At 40.2% G+C, this 24,131-nt stretch overlaps 1 protein-coding gene and 1 pseudogene across 1 annotated transcript in view; one reads left to right on the top strand and one right to left on the bottom strand.

The window, feature by feature from the left end:
* The window catches only part of MCPH1 (microcephalin 1), a 246,742-nt gene that overhangs the window by 158,816 nt on the left and 63,795 nt on the right, over window positions 1-24,131 (bottom strand). Inside the window, 2 exon segments of the mRNA XM_017854315.1 lie at window positions 9,870-10,032; window positions 13,059-13,096. Coding sequence (XP_017709804.1) covers window positions 9,870-10,032; window positions 13,059-13,096 — 201 coding nt within the window.
* LOC108516715 (adenylate kinase isoenzyme 6 pseudogene) lies at window positions 16,325-16,830 on the top strand (annotated as a pseudogene).

Consider the following 24,131-nt stretch of genomic DNA (forward strand, 5'->3'; position numbering starts at 1 on the left):
ATTTAATGATTTAATATAAAATATTTAATTTAAAATTTTTAAATTAAAAGTAACTAAAAAATAGAGCTATTATGAACCTATGGCAAGCTGTTACTTTAGCTGAGAAAACTGCATTACATAATTCTCATTCTCTGGTTAACGACAGTCTAACAAATTTTCTGTACTAAATTTTCCTATGAAATTCATTTCATTTGGAATTCCTATTCAATTCATTGGAAATGAATTTTAGGAGAAATGCATTAGGTGGATCATACATCAGAAGTATCAGGTAGCAAAATGTACAATGTTGTCAATTATAGCTTTAAAAAAAGTACAACAGTTTTCTAAAATCCAGTATTTCTTACATCAGCTCTCTTCAAAAGCTAACATTGTACCTAAAACCAAATTCACAGAGGGTCCTCACACAGAGACTATAACAGAAGTCTGATGTTCCTTGGAAATCTATTTTAACTTGGGGATAGAGTTTAGAAGCCTTGAAAGAATAGATGGTTAACAATAGATGGTTAACAATCCCCAAAGTCCCTGAGGGACATCTAAATGATATCTAAATGATGGACAGCTGAAGGCAGTTTTTGAAGTTACAGATAAAATCAAACCATGGTTGCATTTTCCAGTGAAGACCTGAAGTTAAGATATTCTGTGCTATTATTTAACACTTACAGCGAGAACTGCTTGATTGAGACGTCAGAAACAAAAGTGAAAATTCAGATGCCTGGCAGAACACTGCAAAGGTTAAAGTGCACCTTTAGGTATGGCCAAAGCTTGAAATTTGTGCTGCAGTTCAGCATGGACCAAGTTGAGGTCCTAGAGGTCTCAGTCATAAAGCAAAGGCAGGGAACTGAGGTCTACAGTGAAGACCTGTGTTACTTCACAGTTGATCCAAGTTAATAGAAAAGTAAAGACAAACAGTGTGATCCCTGAAGGCTATGATTTGGAAAAGGATGGCTGGCAACAAGTACCCTCTCGACTTGTTAGCCTTATCCATTTAAAGGATTTGCCAAATACAGCAACTTTTTCATTAATATACATAATCTTAGTTTACTTTTTAAATTTTTTTTCCCTGATAGCCAACAGATTCAAATGCTTCCCAAGGCCACACTCAACTCACCATAATGCAACCACATTGCCAAGCACCAGGACGATGATCTGTGTTGCCGTTGGCAATACTAGAGGGCTCGAGTCACACTTCATAGTGTCCCATTTGCTGCCAACCAATCTCTCTGATGTAGCAGCAGCAGTATGTCTAGGAATAACGTATGAGCAATACGTCTGACAATAATCCCTAACTCAGCAAATGGCACCATTACACATAACCTAGGGCTTCCACTGCTTTATGTACCATTGACTCTTCAACTCTTAGTCATTGGATTCAACCTGCTTTTTTCAAGGTCTCTGACAACATCCACCTGATGAAATTGAACAGTGGCTTCTGTCTCCTCTATTCACCTTCCAGCAGCACTCAGCACAGCTGAGCATCCTTCCTTCCTAAAACAGTCCCCCTTCTGACTGACGCCACATTCCCCTGGTGTCTCCCCCAGGTTGCTAGCTAGCCGTTCCTGGGTCCCCTTGCCTCCCCCTTCTCCCTGACTTCTGCATGGCGGCACAGCCCAGAGCTCAGACCTAAACTCACTGTTTTCTTCATTCTACACTCCCTTCCAGTTACCATGGCTGGAGTGAATAACCTTTCCTCTGAACACATGTACATATATATAATCTGATATGTGATATCTCTATTTGAATGTCTAGTAGGAATCTCAGACTCAATATGCCTACATCAACTTTTTATTGTACCCCAAACCCTGCACACAATTTTCTCCCCCTAGAATTCCCTAACTCAGCAAATGGCACCATTATCTATAGTTAGTTGTGCCAGGAAAAAATTTAGGTGGGAGTCTTCTTGACTTCTCCATTCCCACACACCTCACATTACAGATTCCACTAGATCTTCCTAGGAAGCGCGCTGACCTGCTCTCTCCTCCCCACCTATCAACCCCTCCTCTAGACACAGCTGCAGTCATTTCTCACCTGATGATCCTAGCTGCCTCCTGCTGCTCACTCTATTCTTACCTCCCTGCAATCCATTCTTTGCTGAGAGGCCAGAGCCACTCTGTAGTTAAAATAGTCTGATGACTTCTGCCTCCCTCGCTTTGATCTACACAGCCATACTGGGGCCCTACAGCCTTCTCCAACACCTGTCCTCCTCACTCCTGGTGCCTCAGGTATTTCTCTTTCTTGCAAAGGTGCAGCCTTAGGACCCGTGCACTGGCTTTTCTGTGCCAGGTGCATTAAGTAGATTCCGTCTAGCACCTTTAGAAAATTAAAGAAAAAATATTAATGTAAAAATTTGAAAACGGTGATCAAACTTTATTCCTAATCATGTCTGTGGTTGCATCTCAGGGTGACTCCACAGTCTTCTCCCACTAAAAAAATCACTTTGACTCTTTCAAACTCCAACATTCGTCATTCTTAGCACTCACAGGCTTGTCCACATCTTTTCAAATGTCCTTCTGGAGGGCAGCACCAAAGCCCTCAATTTTCCAGATGAATCACTTTTTGGTATCTGTCCTCAATCAGGAGATTATGGTCCTGGTGGGAAATGCGCACCTTGGGGTCTTGCCAGGAGCAACAGACAGGGCGATGGAGGACCTAGACCGCAGCGCCTGCTCCCCATGCTCCCAGTGGCCAGTGGCCATGCTGACACAGCCTGCAGGAGCCTCTGCAAAGAATGAGCTCCAGCACTGTTCAGGAACCACCTCAAGTGAAAGGAGCAGACAAATTCTGTGTCTATGCCTGGGCAAAACCAGAATCCATTATTTTAATAAGGAAAATGTACAAATTAGGTGTCCCGGAAATAGCTGTTCATAGTCACTGCCTTAAAACAATGCCGTGACAGAGATGTGTTTCTAAGATCCACATTCAAGTCAGACAAACTATTTTTGCCCAGAGTCTCCATCACTAAACTCACTGTTTATTTGCAGCACCCTTCTTGGCTGCAAAAATGATCTGTCAGGATCCAGTGAGACAGTGCATGGGAAAATACTCTGTGAAGTATAAAGTCCTTTACCAAGGTATAATCTGTAGCAGGATAAAAAAGACTTTGAAATCAAATTGTGAAAGTTCAGAGACCCAGGCCTGAGCTCCTAGTAAGCTTGCAAGTGCGAGCAATAAATGTCTGCTAGAGAGAACTGAAGGGAACCCTCAGAAACTCAGCATCAGTGTGACACACCAAGTACAATGTGGCTGAAAATTATTCCTAACATGGGTTATGAAGTTAATCTGCCATCTTAAGGTTAAAAAAAGAATGGTTTTTCAAGATGATCCCTTTGGAATAGACTTGGGAATGCAGGGTGATGAACTAACACCAGTGAAAAGCCGAGATTCCACTTCTGGTTCTACCATGAGTTATAATTTTAGGAGAGCGGCTCAGCATTTCTTTAATGTAAAATGAGAGGCATGAACTGAGTGAACTGCTTGTGTCCTTCTAACAGTTCATTGATTCTATGCTCACCACTGATAAAAACATGTCTCACCTGACTCACTGCTTACTAAGTTCAATGTGGATCACATTATCTCAAGAAAATAGTCATGATGACATCATTTTTGATAAAGAAAACACTAGATTATTTGTTGATAGTGGCCTTGACATTTTGTTATAAAGCTGATTTAGCTTTTAAGCCCTACACTTGTATTTATAAGTGAATTAGCTTTAAATCTCTATTATCAGATCCTTTTCACAAGCTGCTCAGGACCAAAATCTTAAAATCTGAATACAGGCTGAGTTATTCCTCACTGTGCTGGACAGAGTGACATGGAGTGGTAGCTGGAAAAGGGGAAGACTGGATCATAGGACACTCCGCTTGTATTTTAGCATCCACAAAAGGGCTTCGATGGAAAGCAGAATTGTGGATAAGTCACAGGAAAATGCAGGAAACACCAAATTAAGTGAGAGTGGGATAAAGAGTATTTAAAGGTTCAAATTGTACTACGCTTGAACAACACATAACAAAACAATGCGAATCTAAAGGGACACTTTGGTCAAATTAATTTCTTTATTTTTCTGTTGTGTTACTTCCTGTCTCCCATAAATAGGAAGCGCGGCAACTCCTGGCATGGTTTTCTATTTCCATGTATCTGCCAGACAATTCGGTCACGAAGGAGGAAAAACATAAATTATTCTCTTTCCTGAAAACAGTAGAGCTAACACTGGAGGTGTGAACTACTGTAAACATGGAAAAATTGCCAATAAACTTCTCAAAAACATTAAGTCAAAATTCAAACTGAATTTTGTTATAAAATCATCACAGTTTCTGATATGACTAGCTGGGCCACATACAACCATCTAATTCTGAAGAACTGCTACAACTCTCCTTTACAAGAAATTTCCAGAGAATACCACACAAACCCTGAAATAAAACATGCTCAGTAATGTTTTCTTGGAGGCAAGTTTATACTGCTAGCCAAAGAGAATATTTTAAGAATCCCCCAATTGCATTGGAGACAGGGTTAGAAGGAGGAGGACGAGAGAGAGCGAGAGTGCCAGAGAGAGAAAGAGAGATTCCTTGTACACAAAGTCAGTGTATATAATATATGATATAGATACTTCAAATCTTGACCCTAAAAGAAATTGGAATGGTGAAGTTTATATCTGAAGTTATATACAAGATGTAGATAAATATTAAATTGGGTGCTAAGCTTTAAACATTATGTAGAATGGCTTTGTAAATGGTGGTGGCAACTATCCTCTCTCAAATTTCTTATGTTTATACTATTGAATTTCTTTAAAAGTTAAAGGAGGGGCCATGCAAAAGCAGCAGTCATCTTTGTCTTCTTGAAGACTGAGATGAACAGAGAAAGTGACTCAGCTTGTTTCTAAAGTTTTTGAGGGTACAAGTCAGGAGCAACCTATGAACATCAATACAATATAAATATCTGTTTGTGTGATTTATATATGTGTGATATATTACACCTGACAGCCCTCATGGTTACCTTGTAATCACACAAACAGATATTATACCTGAAGTCATAGGCCATCTAGGCCTTCACAATCTCCCAAGAGTTGATACTATTCACAAATAGCAACATCATCAGTAAGGCAAGGGCAATACAGACACACATTTGTGACCTTTTGCCATGAACAAGGGGAAAAAAGGTAGCACAGAGGGCAAAGAGCAATTTAGGGAAAGTTGAGGTTTTAAATTATTTTCATTTTTTTTAAGATAGAAGAGCTGGGATGAAGCTTCAGTGCTAATAGAAGTATAGGGACAGAGGGAGCAGTTGAAGGTACGGGAGCCTGTAAACTTCAGCACACAGAAGGAAAGGAAACCTAGTTCTGAAACCAAGACACTAGCCTGGTCCTACCAGTGCCCAAATATCTCCATTTGGAAAGCACAGTAGATATGTAAGATATACTTTTTTTTTTTTTGAGACAGAGTCTCACTCTGTCACCCAGGCTGGAGTGCAGTGGTGTGATCTCGGCTCACTGCAACCTCCCTCTGAGTTCAAGCGATTCTCCTGCCTCAGCCTCCTGAGTAGCTGGGATTACAGGTGGCTGCCACCGTGCCCGGTTAACTTTTGTATTTTTAGTAGAGACAGAGTTTCACCATCTTGGCCAGGCTGGTCTTGAACTGCTGGACCTCATGATCCACCCACTTCGGCCTCCCAAAATGCTGGGAATACAGGCGTGAGCCATTGTACCTGGCCTAGATATACTTTTTAATTTAAATTTACAAATAATAAAATTTACTCGTGTGTGCATATGTGTGTACAGTTCTCTGTGTTTTAATACATGCATAGATTCTGTAACCATTGCCACTAACGACACAGCACAATTCCAGTGCCCCAAAGATGTGACAGCTGCTATTGCTCTGCAGAGGCAGATGCTACTCCCACCTTAACGTGTGGCAACCACTCATCTGTTCTCCTTCCCTACAGTATGGCCTTGTCTAGAATGACAAAGAAATGGCCTTATACAGTACATGGCCTTCTGAGATCAGCTATTCCACTTGGCGCGATGACCCCGAGGTCATGCAAGCTGCTGCACCTATCACCATTCCTTCCGATTGCTGAGTTACACTCCACAGCATGGATGGTCCAGCTGGTTGATCCATTCACCCACTGGAGGGACAGCTGTGCTGTTTCCAGGTCCACTTGATGATAAGTAAAGCTGCTACAAACATTCACGTACAGACTCTGTGTGAACACAAGCTTTCATTTCTCCAAGGCAAATATCTGGGAGTGGGACTGCTGAGTGGACATTTAACTTTCTGTGAAACTGCCAAACTGTTTCTCAGAGTGGCTGGACCACTTCCCACTCGCACTAGCAGCCGTTCCAGCTGCCCTGGCTCCTTGCTGGAGTGGGACTGTTATTTTTTATTTTAGCCATTTTAATGGATATGTAGTGGATCTCACCATATTTCTGAAGTGAGCAATAATGATGAGAATCTTTTTAGATGCTTATTTGCCATCTGTGTGTCCTCAGTAAAATGTCTATACAAGTCTTTTATTTGCCAGTTTTTGTTTGGGCTGTTTGTTTTCTTATTGTTCAGTATTGAGAGTTCTTTACATATTCCGGACATAAATCTTTTGTCAGATAAAGATTTGCAAATGTTTTCTTCTGATCTCTCCATAATATCTTTCACAGAGTAAAGCTTTCAATTTTGATGAAACCTAATTTATCAATGTTTTCTGTTATTGATCATGCTTTTGGTGTATCTAAGAACTCTTTGCCTATACCAAGATCATTTTTCTTGTTTGTTTACTTATAGAAGTTTTATACCTTTACATTTAGTCTATGATCCATTAGATGTAATTTTTTTGGCCCATGTAAGGTACAGAATGAGGTTCTCCCTTCCTTCTTCCTCTCCTCTCCTCTCTTCTTTCCTTTCCTTTTCTTTTCTTTTTTGAGACAGGGTGTCTCTCTGTCACTCAGGCTGAAGTGCAGTGGCATAGTATTGACTCATTGCAACCTCCACCTCACCGGTTCAAGTGATTCTTGTGCCTCAGCCTCCTGAGTAGCTGGGATTACAGGCAGGTGCCATCACGCCCAGCTGTTTTTTTTATTTTTGGTAGAGACGGGGTTTCACCATGTTGACCAGGCTGGTCTGCAATTCCTGACCTCAGGTGATCCACCCAAAGTGTTGGGAAGGTTCCTTGTCTTGCTTGTGTATGTCCAACTGCTCCAACACCACTTGTTGAAAAGACTGAATTTCTCCACTGAATTGCCTTCATGCCTTTGTCAAAAACCAATGGGATATATTTTTGGGGTCTATTTCTGGATTCTCTATCTGTCCTGTATGTCTACCAACACCACACTGCCTTGAGGACCACAGCTTGAAGGGATGCCCCAAAACCAGGTAGTGCCAGTCCTCCTCCTTGTTATTTTCTTTCTAAATTGTTTTGGCTATTCTGGCTTCTTAACATCTCCACAGAAATTTTAGAACCAGCTTGTCTGTATCTTGAAAGATTCTGCTGAGATTGTGAATGGAATGTGTCAAATCTATAGATCATTTTGGGGAGGAGTGACATGTTCACTGTACTATGTCTTCCAATCCATGAACATTGTATGTCTTTTAATATACTCAGTTATTTGATCTTTAAAATCAGCATTTTGTAGTTTTCAGCATACAGATCCTGCACTTATTAGCTTTATACTAAAGTTTCAATGGAATTCTTGCATCTGGATGACTTGCTCAAGTCAGTTGTTAGCTCTAATTGCTGTTTTGTAGATTGCTTGTGACTATCTACATAGAAAATTGTGTGGTTTATAAATAGAGACAGCTTTATTTCTTCCTTTCTAACCTACATACCTTTTATTACCTTTTCTTGTCTGATTGCCTTGTACCTCATTCATTCACTTATGTGTCTGAGTGCCCCAGGTTCTTCCCTCCAGGCAAGGAGTCTAGACTAAAGATCAGAAGTTTATTAAATAATGTGTTTTAATGCCCACCTTTCTCATATCAAGTAATCCCAGAAGAGATACAATAACCTAAAATTTCACCCAGTTCTGTTTCTGTGTATGATTAGTTGGGGAGTACTGGCAGGACACTGAGAAGAGACATGCAGACAACCAGGGAGCAGGTCTCTATCCATGTCGACAGCAAAGGCAGTACATTCTCACGTCTGACCTCTATGGACTGCTCAAAGTCCCAAAAGAATAAGTTGGGTAAAGAATCCTGTACAGATGCATATCTTTAGAAATAACATTTTTTCCTCCAAAACCTGAGGAAAGGGGAGTAGTCAGATGAAGATACAGAGACAATTTGAATTGGAGAGAACTAAAACACAGAACTCATTCACTGATGCTAGAGTTATTAAATAGACAGTAGTCCACCCTATCCAAAGGGGGTACAGTTCATGGCCCCCTGGGGGATGCCTAAAACTGTGGATAGTTCTGAACCCTACATATACTATGTATGATTTTTTTCTTTCTTCACAATTTCACAGGTCAAAGAGTCATTTTTTTCCATAGATCTTAGCTACGTCAGCATACCATTTTTCTTTCTTTATTAAGTGGACAACGTTCACCTTTTCACTTAAAGAAAGCACCTTGGAGCGCCTCTTTGGCATATCAAAGTTGGTAGCATCAATATTCTTGTGCTTGGGGAACATTATTAGGCCAAATAAGGTTCCTTGAAGACAAACACTGCAAAACCACGAGATTCTATCTGATAACCAAGAGGCTACTAAGCAAGGGCAAGCAGCACCTACTCCATGGACAGGCTGGAATGAAGGATGATTCACATCCCAGGGAGAATGGAGCAGGATGACCTGAGATTTCTTCACACTACTCAGAAAAGCATGCATTTAAGACTTATAAATTGTTCTTTTCTGGAATTTCCCACTTAATATTTTTGGGCTATGGTACCTGAAACCACAGAAAGCAAAACCCTGGATGAGGGGGGGACTACTGTCTTTCGTCCAAATAAACATAAAGCAGTACTAGTATATAATTAGGTAAGGTGATCCCCAATTGCCACCAATGGAAATCAGTAGTGCTTACTTTCGGAATTTCAGCGTTTCCACTTCACAACCAGAAGCACTAATCTCTTTAAACTCTGTCACAGCACGGAAAAAAGACCACGGCCATTCTTGAAAATACATGTGTAGCTTTTGCATGTTATAATTCTACTGGTTTAAATGAACACAGTATGAGTATGAATAGAATACATTCTTGGGAGAGGAGGAGGAGAGACGGATCCCACAGATGCAAAATGGTAACACAAGTAACAGATGATGCTACTGTCATCAGAAAGCAATGCTTTGGAGCAACCTTAGGTTGAGGATCAAAGTAAAAATAGAACTAATAACAGATCATTTCAATTGTTATGAATAACGAAAATAATCATGTATTTTTAAAAACTATCTTTAATGTATAGAAATAAGGGCAAATAATGTTACAGATAGATATACATAGGATAAAACCTATCCAAATGGGATTGAAAGAACATACTTCATCCTAAGTAAATCCATCTGTACAAACAATCGCTGAACTATTTTGGCTCTGCAAACCACCACCACCACAGGTCGGAGTATTTCTTGGTCACACATAGAGGAAAGCACTTTGACTGTGAGAACGTGCATTCTGCGTTTCTTTCAGCGTCTTTCTAATCTTGCTTCTGATTTATCTTAGAGGCTACTCACTTCCTGCTCTCTACCCTCCCCGTCCTCCTGCTGCCCCAGGACTTGGCACTGGTTGAAGGGCAGCAGCCCAAAGGAGACCAACAGGAGGAAAGACGGGTTCCCAGCTCACAGTAAAGTGTGCAGATCCACAAGGGTGCACGCCGGCCTGAGTGCTGATGTCAGCACCTCAGGGTGACCCACTCTATCAAAATGCCTTGTTTTAAAATATGCAGTTCACACACAGGGCTTACCCAATCATAAGAGAGCACCCAGCAGCCACGCGCGATTCCCAGCAGCACATTCAGGGTGCGAAGTGGCTTCCCAGAAAGCACGTGAGTTGTGGTCTCACAGACGTCTGGTGCAATTGAAAAGCCTTTCAATTTATCCACAACCTGGATGATGACATTCTGCTTTCTGTCAAATCGGGGGGAAAATGAACAAAATGAATGAGTTTGTTGCACATGAACATCAAGGCAGTTACACTCAATATTAGTAATAATAAAACTAGAAAGCCAACATTTTAAATGGATTTTGGTTATGGTGCTTATGTCTTAACTGACTTACAATCAATGGTTTGGAACCTGGGGAAATAAACTTCAGATCTCAATTCTACTTTAATGGCTGAGAAGACAAGTCCACAAGTTGTCAATGGCTTCCCACAGTGGCTGGGCCGGGTAGGGACACAGCCAGCATCAGAAACCAGGCCCCTGGCCGGGCGCGGTGGCTCTCGTCTATAATCCTGGCACTTTGGGAGGCCGTGATGGGTGGACCATGAGGTCAGGAGTTCAAGATCAGCCTAGCCAACATGGTGAAACCCTGTCTCTACTAAAAGCTACAAAAATTAACCAGGCATGGTGGCACACACCTGTGGTTCTAACTACTCAGGAGGCTGAGGCAGAAGAATCACTTGAACCTGGGAGGTGGAGGTTGCAGTGAGCCGTAATCACGTCACTGCACTCCAGCATGGGTGACAGGGCGAGACTCCGCCTCAAAAAAAAAAAAAAAAAAAAAAAAAGGAAACCAGGCCCCTGACATCAGACCAACACTCTTCTCACCGGGGCAACAATTTGTTTTTCAGGCCAATTTGAATCTGTCTGTGCATGCGCAGAACCAAGATCCTCACTTATTTTATTTTGAAAACGTAACATTTATTGAGTATCAACACACAGTTTTCTACTAAAAGGGGAAAATGACCCTTTTATTAAATCATCAGATTAAATCTGGGACCTATTTGTCACAAAGCTCATGACCATTACTTACCGTTCCTCTCCTGCTCTAATCATCTCCTTTAATACTTAAAAATTATCCTTAAAAAAATATAATTCTTCCATCGCAACTTCGCTTACCAAACAACCCTCAGTTCTTCCTCCTTTTTATAATAACCTTTCTGTGTCTTTAGTTCTGACATTGGTTTTCTCTCTCTCCCAGAAAATTTAAAAAATCTCCAATGAAGGGCTTTCTAAGCCACACTGTGATACACACAATAACATGGTGAAACTCCGTCTCTACTAAAAATACAAAAAAATTAGCCAGGCGTGGTGGTGGGCACATGTAGTTCCAGCTACTCGGGAGACTGAGGCAGGAGAATGGCGGGAACCCGGGAAGCGGAGCTTGCAGTGAGCCGAGATTGCACCACTGCACTCCAGCCTGGGCGACAGAGCGAGACTCCGTCTCAAAAAAAAAAATAATAATAATAATAAACATCTCTCCTCTCCAAAAATTATATTACAAAGAGGAAGACGTTATTGTCTATGCTTATACAGACTAACACTCTTCCTTCCAAATGATGGTGTTCCTTAGTTTTATTTTACTGATTTGAGACAGGGTCTTGCTCTGTTGCCCAGGCTGGAGTGCAGTGCCACAATCATGGCTCACTGCACTGTTGATCTCCTGGGTTCCAGTGATCCTCCTGCCTTATCCTCCCAAGTAGTTGGGACTATAGGCAACTCACCACCAAGTCTGGCTAACTTCTGCATTTTTTTGTAGACACAAGGTTTTGCTGTTACCCAGGCTGGTCTTGAACTCCTAGTCTCAAGCAATATGCCCACCTGGGCCCCTCAAATCATGCCCATGGGATTATAGGCATAAACCAATGCACCCAGCCTTCTTAGTTTTATCTCTAGTGATCTTAGGTATGTCCATCTCAAGACCTGTTTCTTTATCTGTAAAATGAAAGGGCTGAATTATATAATGCTTTTCAATTCTTAGAGATCCTTAGGGTAGAAAAGATGTGTGAGTCAAGATCTGGGCCTCATCACCACTTCAACCCGAGAATCTGTGCTTGAGTCAAGAAAAATAATTAAATTTGGAAAAAAATAAACACAAAACTGATAAAAGAAAACAAAAACAAAAAAATCCTCTAAACCAGACACTCCCTAGAACTCCATCCTGAGGCTGGCAGCTACTTGCTGGATGTGCCAATAAGTAACGAGTGTCTCTGCAAGGCACAGCTAATCCACATAAAATCAGAATGTCCAGGTCTTGTTCTTAACTATCACAAGAAGTCTATGTGGAGAAAAAAAGAGTAAGACATGAAAATGGTCTAAATGAAAAGTTTTATTTTTAAATCTTGAATGAGAAAAGAACTAGTTAACTAGTATTTTTTTTTTATTTTGGAAAATACAAAGACTTTAAAATATTACACATATATTCAATATTCACTTCTGTATTAGACTATTTAGAATGTTCAATATATTTCATAATATATTTACAAAAATTTTGAGTGACCCCCTTTTTCACTATGTAATGTATGGTATTTGATGATCAATCCTTTTATTTTTAAGCCACAGGCAGGAAAAGGATCCCACTACTGAAAATGTTCTAAACGTGCCCCTCTCTGCAGCATATTTTTCACTGAAATGTTCCAATGCTTTGATGGATGTCTTAAAACCTTAAAATCTATGATTGATATCAAAACATGGTTTTCCCCTTTAAACAGGAATTCAAAATCTGTTGCAAAGAATATAGTACTGTATTTTTGTTGGATGTTCTTTGTTGTGTTAAATGTTTAAGGGAGATGATAAGAGCATGCCAACAAGCTATTAACCCTTCCACAAAATGCACAAATAGCAACTTTCATACTGCTGTGGAAAGCTTTCTGCTGCAGTATTGCTTTAAGACCTTTAAGGGAAATGTTTTGGTCAACGATGTTCCACTTCTTGAACATTCATGAAGCTATTTGGTATCAAGCAAGCAAAAGAACATCAAAATGAGCACACACCTCTTAATGCTGCCTAAACAACCTCAGAGTTTTCAAGGCTAAATCGCTCACATTTGGTACATGTTTAATTTTCAGTGACCTTCTGACTCAGATATTACTTTTATAAAGTAAAAGTGATACAGGAACAGATTGATAAATTGCCTAAAGGCACCCAGAATTACAGTATATGAGAGAAAAGGTTAACATTTTACATTGAACAGAAATCAAAACAAGTACTTACTCAGATGGCATGCTTGTCATGACTAATGTTCTTGTTGGCTAGAGATTTCAAACAAGAAGGAACAAAAAACAGTCAAAAACATAAAAAATATTTTTCCCACAGAAATAAACTTTAATAAGTTTTTTGAAAAGTTACATCACTTAAAAATAAATATTTTAGCATATATCAAAGAAAAAAAACTTTATATTCCTGGAAAAAACAGCCCAACTGATAGAAACTCAGATACTATCCCAAAAGCAATCCAAAATAATTCAGGCACGAGGTACAAGAGCAAAAAAAAATATTTCCCCCAGTAATCTGTTCCACCAGTTAGTCAGCAGACCTCCAAGTGTGTCAACGTTTTTACACACTTCAAAGTGAGAAAGGGCAAGAAGGGCATTTTTGTAAACTCATCAGCCATTTTTCTCAAGACTTCTAGGCAACCTCATTCTCATTTCAGACACATGTGCACAGTAATGCTTGTGCTTCTGTTGCACCTGTCAAGCAAATCCCCCACACACAGAAGCATGGATAATGGAACTTATTTCTTGTGTTGACATCTGCTATTAACTGGAATTGAAAAAAAAATTTAAATAAAATGTTTAATTTTTTTTGCTTATCTAAGAAATGCACACTGAATTGCATAAAATGTAAATGCTATAGAAATATATAATCAGAAATACAAATTTCCTGTAATTCCACCAGCTAGAAATGACTATTGTTTAACAATTTGGTAGTACATTCAGCCAAATGTTCACTCTATAGGAGTGTGTGTATATGTATATGCATGTACACATTTGTACATTCATATGTACAAATTTGTAATTCAAATGAAATACTTCAAATGTAACTAACTGTGTAGTATAACCAATTGTCTTGAAAAGTCAATGTGAAGTAAATGAGAAGGAACAAAAGGCATCTGAAGGACCCCAGGGTTGACGAAAATGACAGATATGAAGGGGTTTGTATATTACATATTTGGGGAAGGACTGCTGGTTTATACAGATCTTGTCTCTGTTGGGTGAAAGATAACAGAATCTGATTTGCTAGTATTTTTTGTTTGTCTACTTTTCTACTTTGGTTTCAAAACAATTAAGAATTTCATGCTATCAGGAAGTAGACATCTGAATAAAATTTTATATTTCTGCTTTGATGTTTGGCCCATGACTGAATTTTTTTTCTTTTTCTTTCCTTTTTTTTTTTTTGAGATGGAATTTTGCTCTTATTGCTCAGGCTGGAGTGCAATGGTACAGTCTCGGCTCACTGCAACCTCCATCTCCCGGGTTCAAGCAATTCTCCTGCCTCGGTCTCCCAAGTAGCTGGGATCACAGGCACCCACTACCACACTCAGCTAATTTTTGTTAGTAGAGACAGGGTTCCACCATGTTGGCCAGGCTGGTGTCGAACTCCTGACCTCAGGTGATCCACCCACCTTGGCCTCCCAAAGTGCTGGGATTACAGGCGTGAGCCACCGTGCCTGGCCTGAAATTTTAGAATTGAGGCTTATAAATTATCGGTGTCTGTTTGTATGTCTGTTTTGTATTGCAGAAATGCCACTGTAGTGAATACCTACAATTTTATATACCTTGGCATCTATTTTGAACATAAGTTTAACTTTCTCATACCAGAAACAGGGCTTAGTTTCCCTCGACAGCTTCCACCTGCCACCCCCAGTCCTCAATGTGGTTGATCCAGGATCTGCCTTATACACCTCCTCTTTCTGGTGATGACCTCTCTAAGAGACAGTCTACCTGGCCGGCCCTGCCGACCCCACACCCCTACATGGACTGTGGAGTATGCCACAGTGACCACCTCTCAGTTGCTGTGTGATCCTGAAACTCATGACTGCCTGTTTTAAACTCACCAACTAAAACTCCCTGCAGGAAACCTGCTTGGACAATGCCCTGGCCCCCAGTAAAGGTGTTGGCCCATGGGTCCCACTCTCTCTTGCTCTATGCCTGACACTTCATTCTTTCTTCTTGTGACCTGGGGATAGAACACTGCCTTCCCAACTCATGGCGCCCTCCCTCTCTAGGATCTGGAAGTAATAAATCTTGGAACTTATTTCCTATCTTGGTGGTGTGTTGAATTTGCACATTCCATCTGAAGAACCAGGGGCTCTCCCAGGCTGCCTGGGTTTTCCCCGGGATGCTGGGGAAGAACACAAGGGCAGGCTCTGAGCACCAGAGCGATAGTCAGGCAGTCATAAACTGAAGAGGGGTCAGAAAAGAGCCACAAGGGCGTCTGCCAGGATAAGCACATTTCCCATGCGAGGAATGCCTGATACCGGGACAGACAGCAAGGCATCAGGCTGTCCACCAGGTAAAAGGAGTGCCCGTGAAGGGCACCCAAGTAAACACTTGTGCCCTGCTCCCCAGCATTTTCTGTTAGGGCAGGGTCATTAGCTGCTCTGGTACTGGAAGCCCAGTGTGGCAGGGGAGCTTTCAAAGCAGCTATTGTCTCCCATCCTGGGATAACCATCACGAGATGGTCTCACCAAATGAGAATATGATCGCTCTTAAGGATGTTCTGTTCTGACTGGCTTAGAAATAAAGAGGCACCTATAAATTGAATATTTCTAAAATTCCCATAAATTAAGGAAATTGAACTTCCAATAATACTTTCAACAAACTAAAAAAAGTATTTCTATAGAAACGTAAATGTTTTAACAATTCAAGTTCACATATTTAGGTAAATCTTTGGCAAATGAGACTAGGTGAATATTTGGGGTTTAATAAAAATAGTCATGTCTTCTATGAGTTGTCAGCATTAAGTATTATTATTATTATTTTTTAAGATGGGGTCTCTCCCTATGTTGCCCCGGCTGGTCTGAAATTCCTGGCCTCAGCAGTCCTCCCAATCTCGGCCTCCCAAAGTGCTAGGGTTATAGGCATGAGCCACTGTGCCCAGCCAGATTACACATTGTTACTCTACTTGTGCATGTTCTTACAAAAGCTATACAGATTTACTGATCAAATAAGTGAACGTTACTCCTACTTAAGGTTTAAGACTATGAAAAAAATTTAAATTTGTGCTTAACCAAATTGAATCATTAATTTCACAAACCTTTTTCAACAATAATTTTAAAAATTATTTATTTATTTACTTTTGAGAGACAGGGTCTTGCTCTGTCGCCCTCGGGGGAGTGCAGTGGTGCATTTTTTTTTTCCAGAGATATCAAGGTGAACCCATTGCATATTAAAATCTTAGTAATACTATGAAATTAGTTTTGACCCCACAGACTCCCTGAGTTCAATCCTAAAGTCTCAGTTTGCTCCAACTTTGTGATGGAAACGTGTCATAGAAATCCAGGTCCACCAGGGGTTGGTAAAACCACATATCAAAATCAGAATCAGGATTGAAATACATTAATGTGGATGATTTAGCTCGAGAAGAGGAATTGTACGATGGCTATGATGAAGAGTATGATTGTCCCGTTTTAGATGAAGACAGAGTAGCTGATAAGTGAGATAACCAAATGAGAGAATGTGGAGTTATCATTGATTACCACGGTTGTGACATCTTCCCTGAATGCTGGTTTCATACAGTTTTTGTGCTGAGAACAGATGCCAACGTACTGTACGAAAGACTTGAAACAAAGGGTTATAATGAGAAGAAACTAAAAGACAATATTCAGTGTGAGATTTTCCAAGTTCTTTATGAAGAAGCCACGGCATCCTACAAGGAAGAAGTCGTGCATCAGCTGCCCAGCAATAAACCAGAAGAGCTAGAAAATAATGTAGATCAGATCTGAAAATGGATTGAGCAGCAGATCAAAGATCATAATTCTTGACTTATAAGACTAGCTACTTTACAATCACTTGCTGATATATCTCTGCTGACATCATAGAAATTGTTAAAGTATCAGGAACACTACATTAAAATCGTGTTGCAGGACTAGCAGGTGGATAGTATAAAGGTTTATGCCTGTGTTTCTTTTTCTCCATGTGAAAGCTAAACATTTGAAATACAAAAAATATAGCATTATTAAGGATTGAGACAAAACTGCCATTTCAATGCTTAAATTGCTCAAGAATAAATAAATCTGAAGAAACAGGTGGATATCTTTTAAGTTTATTACAGAAAAAATGCAGATGATCTCTTAAAATAAAGACTAAAGATTTTTTAAAAAGAGAAAAGTTTGCTCAATATTGATGAGCCCGTTTCTTTGATTTACTGTTTACCACATTCACCTAAAAAAAAAGGGCTTATTCTTTTTTCTGTACAACTGGCTTAGAATCCAAAGATTCTGTGTTTTATGAGAATAATCTTCTTTGGTTTATATTGACTGTATTATGCCCTTGAGTATTCAAGAACTCTTGTCTCTTAGGAAAGAGCTAAGGTTCTTTACAACCATGTTACCTCTGTGTTTACTTTTAAAATCTTTTACAGTCACTTTGATGAAATAAGTAGTCAAATATTGTTTCTAAGTTACATGAGCCTATTGGAATCAGGTATTCAAAATTTCTTGATAATTTTTGATATTTTGCCTTCCCCAAATCAAATCCTAAATGATATATTTTGTACTTCAAACTGTCTGAGGCCGGGCATGGTGGCTTATCCCTGTAATTCCAGCACTGTGGGAGGCCAAGGTGGGCGGATCACCTGAGGTCAGGAGTTTGAGACCAGCCTGGCCAACATGGCAAAACCCCGTCTCTACTAAAAATACAAAAATTAGCCGGGCGTGGTGGCAGGCACCTGTAATCCCAGCTGCTTGGGAGGCTGGAGCAGGAGAACGGCTTGAAACCCAGGAGGCAGAGGTTGCAGTGAGCTGAGATCGGGCCACTGCACTCCAGCCTGGGCGACAGAGCGAGACTCCATCTCAAAAACACAAAACAAAACAAAAAACTATCTGAGATTCTCCAGACATACCTGGAAAATAACAAGTATTTGTGCTTTTACTTTAATAAAAGACAGATGCGCAAAATAATTAAGAGATCCATTTGATCTGTTACTATTGATAAGTTATATGGGGACAAGTTGTCAAATCAAAAAAGATACTTAGCCAGCCCTAGGTTAAATATATGTTATTAACATATAGGTGTTTATGTCCCCTCCAAACTAACCCTCTTTATGTGACATTCTTGGTTTATTCTAATTATATGCTTGGCATATTCACTGTATGTTATGTCTTGGGACTATTTTGTTATATCTGAAGATTTTTTCTGTAAAGATTATATTCTTCCATTTTTATAAATTAGATGTAACATCCACTGTTCTTTTTTTTTTTTTTTTTTTTTGAGACGGAGTCTTGCTCTGTTGCCCAGGCTGGAGTGCAGTGGCCAGATCTCAGCTCACTGCAAGCTCCGCCTCCCGGGTTCACGCCATTCTCCTGCCTCAGCCTCCTGAGTAGCTGGGACTACAGGCGCCCGCCACCTCACCCAGCTAGTTTTTTGTATTTTGTTAGTAGAGATGGGGTTTCACCGTGTTAGCCAGGATGGTCTCGATCTCCTGACCTCGTGATCCGCCCATCTCGGCCTCCCAAAGTGCTGGGATTACAGGCTTGAGCCACCGCGCCTGGCCCACTGTTCTTTTAAAATAAGGTCAATTATGGTGTTTCCAGATGCTGTATCTAGAACTTTTTTGGGTTGACTCCATTCTGCATACCATAACTAACTTTACTTATCAGTTGCCAATACTCTTGTAATGAACTCTCGATAAATTTAGTTTTGAAAATTATTAGTAATATGACAACCACAGCCATTTCTTTTGTCACCTACAGATTTCTATTTTTCTCTGACACTTCCCTGATCAGCATCTGCAATCAGCTATAGGCCAGAGTGACTTACCTTCGACCAAGAGGGGGCTGTTTTAGAGCCCCGTGGAGAAGAACCATGCTGGGTACTTTTGGGTACAGGCTTCTTATGGCATTGTCTAAATAATGCTGAGACCCCACCAGGGGAAGAGGATTTCTATAACTCTCATTGAGAAGCAGAGGGATTCACGAGACTAACCCAAGATCAAGTGGAACAAAAATGAATGACTAGGCCCAGATGAACTACTGAAGGAGGACTGTGGCTTTTGTTTGCAGTATTGTTGCTATTTTAATGCTCTATATTCTGGATACATAAGGGACCCTTTCTCTTCTCCCTCTGTCTGTATCTTATAACAATTCAGTCGACTGTGCTTTTATAAACAGAAAGGAAACATTTGGAAATGGTATCTTAGTATCCCTGCCTGATCCCTCCAGAATTGTGAAACTGTGATTGAGTATCCTTCTTTTCAGGGCAATATAATTATTTGCATAGATTAAAAACAATCCATCTTCCTAGTTACCAGGACATAACTGAAAACAGTGGCTATGCAACCACGGCCTTTGCTGGAATGTCATATTTAAGAGTGATATTCACTTACTCAGAAATAACCAGTCACCTAAGTCCTCAGGTTGATTTTATGGCACCAACCCTTACAAAGCCCTCTTGGGGAAACAAGCCTGGTACCTTTCTTATGGTGTTCTCAGCCTTACAGGTGAGTAAGGAAGGTCAGTTTATGGTAGGCCCAAGATCCACTGAGTATGTTGGGCACCCCAAAACAAAAAAGGCATTCCCCCAAATTTATAGGCACTGCAAGTGAAATCTGAACAAAAAAGACCTGCGATACTTAAACTGTAGCAGCCTCCATTGTAAGGAGATTTAGAGAAAGAATAAGACGATTCCCTTTGGAATGGTATGAGCAAAGAAGGACTTTCCTAATTGCTATTTGGATGGAAGAAAAGACACCACTTGGTTTATATTCATCTTATAGCAGCAACACTACTTTTCTCCTTCAGTTTGAGACAACACTCCTTCAGTTTAACAACCGTCTCTACATTTTCTACTAAAGCTTATAATGGTGGAATAATATAGCAACCACAAAGTGAAGGTACTGCCTCTGATTCTTGTGGCATGGCCACTGGCAGGGCATGGTTTGGAGGCCCACAAGTTTATGCATATTCATGAGTTACTCATGGGTTTACTTGCATTCATGAAACACGAGAGGCAGCAAAAGCATAAAGCATATATCTTAGCATTTTAGTTAAAAGAATGAGGATCTCAGAGTCGGGCATGGTGGCTCACATCTGTAATCCCAGAACTTTGGGAGGCCAAGGCAGGCGAATCACTTGAGGTCAGGAGTTCGAGACCAGCCTGGCCAACGTGGTGAAACCCCGTCTCTAATAAAAACACAAAAATTAGCGGGGTGTGGTGGCAGGCACCTGTAAACCCAGCTACTTGGGAGGCTGAGGTAGGAGAATCGCTTGAACCCGGGAGGCGGAAGTTGCAGTGAGCGGAGATTGACCTACTGCACTCCAGCCTGGGCAACAGAGCGAGACTTTGTCTCACAAAAAAAATAATAAAAAACCCAAAGTATGAGGATCTCAGAAATGGAAAAACAAGTACAAAATTCTATTATATGGACAGCTCCAGGAAGCTGAAACCTTTATCTTATTATTAGCAATATGTTAATATGAGATATTACTCTTCCATTCTTCTGGACACATCTCACAAATTTAAGTATGTCAAGGTATCTACTACAGAATGCCTACTACAAAGAAGAAAAACAACGCTTTTCTGTTTTTAACATTGTTACTCAATGACAAAAAAGCATGCGGGATTCTTTTCCTTAATAGGAAAAGCACACAGGCGCATCCAAAGGCAATCAGAGCAAACGTGAAAAAGGTAGTCACATGAAATAATCCACTGACCAGTAAGAAACAATAACCAACATGAAACACTAACTACACAAAAGAATTTTCTGAAAGTTCTAAAGGAATAGAGATGAGAGAGCGGGGAGAGAGAGAGAAAAAGTATTGAATGGGTGATTATTTGGGAAATAGTCGAGCTGATTTTGTTTTAGTAAGACCAGAGGTAGGTCAAGTTAAACAGATATACTCATTTTATTAGTGATAAATAGAAACATTTTAAAAATAAAACATTCTTTGAAATCTTTTGGGTTTAGGTATCAGCTCTTTGGTAAACAGTGAAATTAATTTTCCTTAAGAATAAGTAAAATAAGGAGATAATCCACATATTCGCGAAGATTATTAACCTTGTTCATGACCAGTATAAGCCCATCTAAATATATATGGTACTATCAGAATCATACATTTACATAAATTTTGACTATAGAGGAAATTTTAAAAAATAAAATCCAATATGAAAAAAGATAAATTCTGGAAAAATGTCTTCAAATCCCACCTGAGGATATTATATGACCTAGATCCCTGGCAGCTACATCATGTAAAGCACCTTCAGAAAGACTCAGTCTGTGGACTCAAGAGACTTCAGATCTTTAAATGAGTAGCTTATTAAATATAATAATAAGCTATAACATTAAATATAATAATGTTGATATCCCCCATTTTTAATTTTATACATTCTGTGATCTAAAGATGGGTTCAATGTAAAAAATTGAGACTAAAATCTTTAACTTTCTTTTTTGTGTGCTTATTTTTGAGAAAGGGTCTCACTCTTGCCCAGGCTGGAGTGCAGTAGTACAATCATGGCCCAGAGCAGCCTCGAATTCCTGGGCTCAAGCCTCCCTAATAGCTGGGACCACAGGTGGCCACCATCATGTCCAAATAATACTTTAAAAACTTATTTTTAGTAAAGATGAGGTCTCACTTCTTTGCCCAAGCTGGTATGGAACTCCTGACCTCAAGTGATCCTCCTGCCTCAGCCTCTCAAATTGCTGGGATTATAAGCATAAGCCACTGTGCTCAGCCTTTACTTTCTTATAGTAACAATTTCATAATTTCATTGTCTTTCCTTATATATTTTTTCCCTTATGTGGACTGTTTTTTACTCAAATTCAGAGACTTTTAATATTCAGGTTGCTTTGTTTTTCTAAAAACTATAATACCTTTTCTGAACAGTCTCAAATAATACAATAATAGTGATCCATACAGCATCAGTATCAGTTTTCAATACTTAACTATCTTAAATATTTTTTCTAATTTTCATAGCAAAAAAAAAAATGTACCTCCAAGTAGTTCATCATTAGTGTCTAAAGTGTTCAAACAATACATCTGCACCACCTCAATTAAAAAGATGTTTCATCTAGCAAACTCGGTATCTAACACTAAAGCTCCCCTGGGGTCTACACATGCACCCAGCTCCTTGTTCCTTGTGGAAGTCACTGGGGATCCCCAACGTCAGATCTTATTTTCACATCATCCTTTCTCCTCTCCAGGAAGAGGGGCTGGGCAGGTAGAGTAAGAATAAGCCTGGGGTCCAGGTGTGTGGGAGAAGGGTGCAGGCCATGCTTGCAAGACAGGGCAGGTGGGAGGACAGCATAGGGGACAGCATAGGGGATCTCGCCACGGTGACACCCAGGAACATCCAAACATCCCCCTTCCCCAGACAAAGGGCCGTAGGGAATTCCAGCCCACCCAGAATAAGGGGCAGTGGCAGGAGGAAAGAAGCCACAGAGCCCAAGACCGTGAGGTACAGGGAGGGTGCACTCTCATCTGCAGAGGAAAGACCGCCGCTGAGCGCTGGATCTTTGGTGGTGAACTCAAAAAACAATGTGCTCAAATTGATTAAGCTAAGGTGTAGGGCAGAAACTCCTTATACTACCCACTCTAAGTATAACCCCAAACTCAACAAAGCAAATGGGCTGATCTTGGGGAAAAATATGCAAATTCATGGATTTCCTGGCTAATGCTACCATTTTGAGAAACAGACACATACACACCTCTACCTTCCAACTCCACAAGGATTACTCCATGGGCCAGGCATGGTGGTTCATGCCTGTAATCCCAGCACTTTGCGAGATCCAGGTAAGTGGATGGTTTGAGGCCAAGAGTTCAAGACCAGCCTGGGCAACACAGTCAAATCCCATCTCTAAAACAAACAAAAAAAATTAGCTGAGTGTGGTGGCACCTGCCTGGAGTCTCAGCTACTCATGAGGCCAAGGCTGGAGGGATCACTTGAGCCCAGGAGATCAAGGCTGCAGTGAGCTATGATCTCGCCATGGCACTCCAGCCTGGGCAACAGAGCAAGACCCTGTCTTTAAACAAAACAAAACAAAAGAAGAATTACAACACAATTTCAACCCTGTAAACTGTTTGGTTCCTACTTTCCTATCCATGGTCCCTCATTTTTGTTAAAACTTCACCTGAGGAAGTAAAGTGACAGAAAAATACCAAAACAAAAAAAGGACAAAAGACACAACCTATAAATTCTGGGATAATATTTTAGTACTGCTTTTAATGATGAGAACTAGATTGCAAATAAATAGCAAATATACTTTAAAATGAAAAGCAGAAGATATTTCTGCAGAAAAATAAAACAACACAACTTCAAAAAAAAAGTTTTCAAAATTGGAAATCACTGATAAGGGAGACCAGAAGAAGTGCTTCATACCGAGCTGCTCCGGTTTGACAGTCACTGACTATTATATTCTTTTCCTATAGAGACTCACTATTGATATATGAACTAAGTCTAAAGTCATATCCAAAAGTCATAAAAGGATATGCCAAACATCTATTTTAAATGCGTCATAATTTTTTTAACAAACCCTGCTATAATGCCTCATTAATTTTGAATTGCAGTTTTGTCGTTCTATTTAACCCCTTCTGAATAATCATGTTTTTATTCCCGTTTATAAAAAACAAATCAAAATTACCCTGGATTAATATCAAATAATTTATATTCCTAAATATTATTTGGAAGGCAATAACTTTTTTAAAAGTGTAAAGTGTTAAAGACATAAGGAAAGGCAAAGAAATAAATATAATTGAGGGTCAGGCACGGTGGCTCAAGCCTGTAATCCCAGCATTTTGGGAGGCCAAGGCGGGTGGATCACTTGAGGTCAGGAGTTTGAGACCAACCTGGCCAACATGGTGAAACCCCATCTGTACTAAGTACAAAAATTAGGCCGGGCGTGGTGGCTCACGCCTATAATCTCAACACTTTGAGAGGCTGAGGTGAGTGAATCACCAGGTCAGGGGATCAGACCATCCTGGCCAACATGGTGAAACCTTGTCTCTACTAAAATACAAAAAAAGGCCCGGGCACAGTGGCTCACGCCTGTAATCTCAGCACTTTGGGAGACCGAGGTGGGTGGATCACGAGTTCAGAAGGGAGGGAGGGAGAGAGAGAGAGAGAGAGGGAG

Source organism: Rhinopithecus bieti, unplaced genomic scaffold (assembly GCF_001698545.2).
Source record: "Rhinopithecus bieti isolate Rb0 unplaced genomic scaffold, ASM169854v2 scaffold_39273, whole genome shotgun sequence".
Classification (NCBI taxonomy): domain Eukaryota; kingdom Metazoa; phylum Chordata; class Mammalia; order Primates; family Cercopithecidae; genus Rhinopithecus; species Rhinopithecus bieti.